General features: G+C 52.2%; 1 protein-coding gene across 2 annotated transcripts in view; it reads left to right on the top strand.

Annotated features, from left to right (window-relative positions):
- scaf1 (SR-related CTD-associated factor 1) overlaps positions 1 to 6,652 on the top strand; it is a 9,496-nt gene extending 2,844 nt beyond the window's left edge. For both annotated transcript variants that reach the window (XM_080008857.1, XM_080008856.1), the window contains exons 3-7: positions 1 to 3,054; positions 3,592 to 3,674; positions 4,556 to 4,855; positions 5,091 to 5,219; positions 5,820 to 6,652. The exon at positions 1 to 3,054 is cut by the window's left edge and continues 636 nt beyond it. In XM_080008857.1, the coding sequence (XP_079864983.1) occupies positions 1 to 3,054; positions 3,592 to 3,674; positions 4,556 to 4,855; positions 5,091 to 5,219; positions 5,820 to 5,969 (3,716 nt within the window). In that variant the 3' untranslated portion in view covers positions 5,970 to 6,652. The remainder of the gene's footprint in view (positions 3,055 to 3,591; positions 3,675 to 4,555; positions 4,856 to 5,090; positions 5,220 to 5,819) is intronic.
- The last annotated feature ends 216 nt before the right edge of the window (positions 6,653 to 6,868 follow it).

The raw sequence follows: 6,868 nt of genomic DNA, 5'->3' as shown, positions 1-6,868 counted from the left end.
GGAAGAGGAGGGCCAACGTAGAGAGAGTCGTGGTAGATATGAGGGCAGAGGAGGCCAAAGAGGAGCCTCCTCCGGATTCCACCGCCATTCTCCCCGACCCTGTGATGCCCCCACACACCGCCACAGCTACCACCACCAAGCTCCCCCATAGAAGGAGGCTGGACCGGGACACCAACAGAACCCGGGAGTGCGGGGGGAGGGACAGCGGCGCCTCTGACAACTCTGAGATTGAGGAGGGGGAGATAGTCACCGGCGTTGACGGTGTTGGGAAGAGGACCGGCGGGGGGCTCCTCCCGCTTCCACCGGGGGGCCCCTTTTTCGGTGGAGCAAAGCCCGAACGGATCCTCCGGGTGCTGGACAGTGACGGATTTGTGTCAGTACGGACCGAGGCCGACTGGCCTGTCGGCGGCGAGCCGCCACCGGATGAGCCGGTGGTGGTCGGTGCGGGCGACCTGCGCCGAAAGCTAGTCAGCCGGCGGAAAGAGCGCTACCGCGGCTGCCCGGCTTCCTCGCCACTCTCCCCACAGCCCCAGCCCGCACCCCAGTCACCCCCACCGCTGTCCCCGCAGCCCTCCCCCCCACGCACCGTGGAGCACAGCAGCAAGGGCCGCAAGTCCTCCAAGAGCTCCAAGGATCGGGACCGGCGCAAGCGAAACAAGGAGGGGAAGGTGGCTGACAAGGAGGAGCGGAGAAAGAAAAAGAGGAAGGAGAAAGCGGGGAGTGGCGACGGTAGCGGGGAGCAGCCCGAGCGGGACGGGGAGCGCAGTCTGAAGGACGACAGTGAGAAAAAGGGCGGCCAGCTTAGGAGCAGCAGGAGCAGCAGCCGGAAGAGGAAGAAGCGACACAGCAGCCCAGAGACCTCGCACTCCCACAATTCGTCGGGGAGAGGCGCTCACAGCAGACGCTCCTTCTCCAGCCCATCTGAGGAGCGGCAGCGCGAGAGAGAACGAGCCAGAGATAGAGATCGAGATCGAGACAGAGACCGAGACCAATACAGAGACCAGAGTCACACAAGCGACAGAAGACGGCATGACCGAGAGCGAGCAGACAGGGACTCCAGCCACAGGAAGCGAGACCGGCGCAGCAGGGAGCGCTCCAGCAGCAGGGAGCGTGGTAGGTCCAAGAGGTCCAAACAAAACCAGGAGAGGAGGGAGCCTGAAAGGGATAGAGACAGAGATAGGGACAGAGATAGGGACAGGGACAGACAGCGGGAGCGGGAGCGTGAGCATGAAAGGCGGAGAGATGGCCGCCCTGTGGTGCCACCCTCCATCCAGGACCTTAATGGCTCAGACCTCTTCGCCATCAAGCGCACCATCACAGTCACCACCACCACGACGACCACCACACTGCCTGGCTCGCCAACGCTAGGCCCAGCCTCACCCCGCAGCCCGGCACGCGACTGCGAGAAGCCTCACAAGAGGAAGAAGAAGAGAAAGCGGCGCTCGGCGGAGGATGGCGAGGACGGCGGTGGCTACCGAAGCCCATCGCACTCCCTCTCGCCACCCAGGTATCACAGCTATGAGTCGGACCGCTACTCCGACAAACTGGAGATAGACATGCTGTCGCTCGACGGCGAGGCTTTGGATTCCGACTACCCCTCCCTAGAAGACACACCGCCTGCCGCCCTGCCTCCCGAACCCCCTGCGCCCAGCCCCAAAACCAAAGCCGCCCCAAAACACCACCCCAAAAAGAAACCCCACGGGCTGAAAAAAGCCAGTCTGTCGGAATCCTCGCCGTCTGCTGTGCGTGGCAAAAGCAAAGGCCTGTCCTCGCTCTCACCCGCCCAAGCTGCTCCTGCCTCCGCCCCAGCCTCGTCTGCACTGGGCGTGGCCAAGCGGGGGCGTAAACTGGGGAAGGACAAAGAACGAGACAAAGGACTCAGAAAAGACGGACGTTCTGGCAAGTCCAAGAAGGAAGGTGCGGGCGGTCGCAAAAGCAAGCTGCAGTCCAAAGTGTCCGTGATGGTGCGCGAGGGTGTGAGTAGCACCACGGGGGCCTCGTTGGGCTCTGGGAAGCTAGGAATGGAGCTCCTGGGGGCAGGTGGTCCAGGCGGGGCCCCAGGCGGCGGACCCGTGGTTGGAGGTTCCATCGCGGTGGTCTTCCGCAGGGACAACGAAAGCCGCTCTCCCTTCCTCAAGCCGTGCTCGGAGCCACTGTCGCTGGGTGGGCGTGGCAAGGATCTTGGCAAGATTGGCAAACGCAGCTCCCTGGCAGCTCCGCCCACTTCATCCTCCTTAAGCGGCTCCACGGCGCTCAAGTCCAAGAAGGCGAAACCCAGCTCCACCACATCCACCTCATCCTCTGCCTCCTCGCCTTCCTCATCACTAGTGACGAAGCGCCGGCGCCGGCTGGGAAAGAAGCCCAGGGAGAAAGGCGGACCTGGGGGGTTGGCTGACGGAGGTGGAAGTCAGTCGAAAGCCAGTTCCGAGGGCTGGGGTGGGGCCTCTTCTGAGAGTCAATCCGGGGTCACGGGCGGAGCCAAGTCGCTAAGTCCTCATCCTGCTCCCGCCGCTTCTGTTCCGAGCTCCTCCTCTTCATCCTCATCCTCAACCAGTGCGCTCCCACCCTCCTCGCCTCCCCGCACACCTCCTCCCGCCATGGCTCCCTCGCGGGAGGCCAGAGAGTCCTCGCCAGACTCGCAGACGGTGGACAGCAGCTCCAAGACGCCGGAGCCTTCATTCCTCGCCGAGGACAGGCACTCTATGCAGGCCACGCCGAATCTGCCGCCCACCAGCCCACCGACTCCATCAGCGCCCCAGAGTGCTCCGCATGGCACCACGTCCGCCTCTGCCCCTAGCACAAAGCTCCTCTCCGAAGACGCACCCAAATCTCTAGCCTCGCCCCCTTGCTCCTCCTCCTCCTCCTCGGGTTCCGCCCCTGCATCCCTCTCGCTGCCCCTGGCCTCGTCGGACCCGCCCTCCTCCTCCTCGTCCTCGGTCTCCTCCTCATCAACTACCAAGCCGCCGCCTCCCCCGCCACCCCCTCCGGCGGCCGCGCCCCTGCCCTGGAGCCTGCAGACCGGTGTGGACTGCACAGCGGGTGGAGTTCTGGCACGTGAGTTCTGCTTTCCCCAGCAGCTGAAGTCAGTGATTCATTTGTTGAGGGTCTCAGACCTGTAGGCAAAATGTATCTAATTAATAGTCATACTCGGGCCACCAAAATTGTAACACTACGGTTTTTGCAAGTCATTAAAAAAAAAAAAAAGTGCAAAACCAATTTAGCAAAAAACAAAGGCCTTCAATTCTACTAAAATGTCTGAAATTGGATTTTTCAAGGTATTACATTATTTGTTTGTAATAATTAAAAAAATATTTTGCTGATGAGCATGAAATATAAGCCATGCTCTGAAAATCAATATACATAATTTTGCCTTCATATCTTGAACATTCAAATTGGTATTCAAAAGTCCTAAATGGAATTTGCTGACAGCATGTAACCTGTATTCACATCATGGCATTGCTTTCCTCTCATTCTTAAGTATAAAAGGTAGTAACAAATTCAAATTTTCACTGTTTTTGTAATATCTTATTATATATAGTATATTGCCAATGTACTAGGTTTCCTAAATTTCTTTCTCTCTCCCTCTCCAAGTGACGGCTCTGCTTTTCAAGATGGAGGAGGCCAACATTGCCAGTCGAGCCAAAGCACAGGAATTCATTCAGGCCACGAGCCAGGTTTGTGATTGTGTGTTTGCGGCTTCACTTGAAAACATGAAACAGCGCCCTTTTAACAACCGACACTTACAGATTCTCAGTGTCTTACACGTCTCTGTCATACACGAGCCACACATTTAACATAAAATACATATCTTCTTTTCCCACAATATTTTCATCCCAGAACAAACTTCTTTGTTTTACACTTCCATATTTTTGCACTTCATCACATACTCAATTTTCACGTGCTGTTGAAAAAATTCCAGATGACCGCAAACCACAAGATGGAACGACTTGACCAGACAAAACACATTCTGATCTGATTTGACGTTTGGGATCGCATGAGGAGATTGCATTACACCAACTGAAACCGTTTTTTTTTTTGTTTTTTTTTAACAGATTCGGGAAAAACAAACTTGTTTTTTTGCAATTTTAATCTTAACACAAAATCTCGACTGACTGCTAATGCCACTTTTTCTAATTGAAGGCTTTGCTGACAATGACTACAGTCAGATTGACTGCCAAAAAATGTATTTAGTGTAACTCTCGATGGATAAAACCTCTGCAAGAAGACCAAATGTACGAATCAGGGTTCTCACCAGGTCCATGAGGTGCTTGAATTTATAGTTTTGTCCTCCAAAGTGTGTGTGTGTGTGTGTGTGTGTGTGTGTGTGTGTGTGTGTGTGTGTGTGTGTGTGTGTGTGTGTGTGTGTGTGTGTGTGTGTGTGTGTGTGTGTGTGTGTGTGTGAGATGTACAGACACACATATATTCATGTGTATGAGTGTACTCTGCTTAAAAAGATATTTAGAAGTCCTTGAATTTCATTTTTATTAATGCCAGATGCCCTGGTAGATGTTAAGTTTCTTACTTTCCTCACTCTCTCTCACCCTCTCTCCTGCAGATTTTCTCCCAGGCCAATCAGAGCCAGTCCCAGCAGCTGGCCCCGTCCTCTGCCTCCTCTTCCTCCTCGCAGATCCCCCCGCCCCCAAGCCTGCCGCCGCCCCCCGGCCTCAGCCCTGCACAGTTCATCCTCCACTCTTCGCTGCCGCTGGTGGGCTGCACCAAGACGCCGCCGTCCCACCTGCACGGGGGGCTCTCCATGGGCGGCGGCTGCGCACAGACTCCGCCGCCCCCCCTGTCGGGGTCCACTGGGTACTCCGGCGATATGGGCTGGGACAGTGAGAGCAAAGACCCTGACAAGGTAAACATAATAACTACTTTGCTAATAGAAATGTACTGATGCCTACTGATCGCAGCCATTGCATTGAATTAATGGGATTCAATGTGATGATATGATCTCCATCATATTGTAACAGGAACCTCTACTTTTCTTTTCCATCCTTAAATATTCTTGAATAATAAGTGAAAATATCAACAGTGTGAAAATCTGTTTTGTATTAGATTTGGATTAATTATGATTTCAATGTTTTCCTCAGTACCTGAAGAAGCTCCACACCCAGGAGCGTGCGGTCGAGGAGGTCAAGCTGGCCATCAAACCTTACTACCAACGTAAGGACATCAACAAAGACGAGTACAAGGACATCCTGAGGAAAGCCGTTCACAAGGTGAGAGAGTCCCTCTGACGACGTTGCCTGCCAAAACACGCTCCAAACCGTCGATCCAATGACTTTAACCCCCGACTCGGATCGCTGGGAAACATGGACGTTGCAACGTGACTGACTTGCACAGCGGGTTCTGAAGAATCCATTAACTTCCATCAACATTTTTCTACTCAAAAGTTGGTTTCTGTCTAGTCCCATTGACTTTATTATGAAAGTACCTACCAAATTGATCCAAAACATCTAGAAGCGTGAAAATCCAGCCCTTCTATTCAGTGGAAAGCCAAGCATAGTTGTAGGTTAAGGCTACTTTAACACCAAACGCCCAATCGCATCCTCAACTGTGTCTGCCTTCCAGTACAAGACCAAGTACGTTAATAACATTGTTATTTTATATATGACTTATTTACTTAGTTTAAAGCCCAATTCCAATAAAAAAAACAACTGACATCACTTCCTGTGGTCGTGTCGTAGAGTATCTTAACTAGATTGTCTCGTCCCACGTGCTTAAATCTTTGAGCACTGGGGTCAATCTCATGCCCCTGTGTAGTCTGAGCCCTCACCTGAAGACGTATCTGAAGGAACTGACGCGTCTCTCTTCTGCAGATCTGCCACAGCCGGACAGGGGAGATCAACCCGGTCAAGGTCAGCAACCTGGTCAAGCTGTACGTCCAGCGCTACAAGTATTTCCGGAAACACGGCCGCAAGATGGACGAGGAAGAGCGCGAGCACAACGCGCTGCACTTCTCCACCTGATCAGACTCATTGGTCCATTTTTATTACTAATAGTATTATTATTCTTTTTATACTGCCCCCATCCCACCCCACCCGAATCCTGCACGTGATCTGGACCCGCCGAGGCTTGCCTCCAGAGTGACTGTTCAAATTATTTTATTTTTTTTTACTATTTTAAGGTGCCCACCCCCCAATTTTTTCATTTTTCTCTTTTTGGCGTGGCCACATCTGCTTGGTAGATGGTTGCTTCCTCGCCTTGCTCACCTCTTGCCTTTTTGGCGGTCTTATCTTAAGTATGTCTCGTTGTTACGACAATAGCAACAGCTGCATAATGTTACACACAATACACACACCAAGAGATGTTGTACATAATGTAAGTACACTACGCCAACTCCAACTACCCTCTGTTTCTCTCTGTTGCTCTATTTCTCTCTGTGAACTGTATGCAAGCTGAACCTGTCAATGAGCCTGGCACTATGTTGGACAGCTGAATGAATGAAATCATGGTTTAAAACAGAAATTTAGACTCTCGACCTCATTTGTCCGTCTGCTCTTTACCACTCAGGTTCAGCTTTTTTCCGGTGCATCCGCTGCAACCCCCTGAAAACAATTGTTTGACCCAGGTTAGAAAAATATTTTGGATCAAGGCACAATGAGCTACATTTTGATCCTTTTGTCTCCTTAAAAAATATATAATAATGCAGGCATATATAGACGACGTCCAGGCATAGGTAAGTGCACTCTAGATAACGACTTTCGAAGCCGGTTGGGATTACGGTACATTTATTTCCTATTCATATGTAAATGAACAAAGATGTTCTCCTGTCATTTCTCAAATCACGCTTTGCGTCTAACACCACCCATTTTTTTTTAATTTTGGGGTGATTAAAGCCACCCGCAATTTTCTTGGATATCAGTGA

Source organism: Zeus faber (genome assembly GCF_960531495.2).
Source record: "Zeus faber genome assembly, chromosome: 11".
Taxonomy (NCBI): Eukaryota; Metazoa; Chordata; class Actinopteri; order Zeiformes; family Zeidae; genus Zeus; species Zeus faber.
This window is presented reverse-complemented; position numbering and strand designations above follow the sequence as displayed.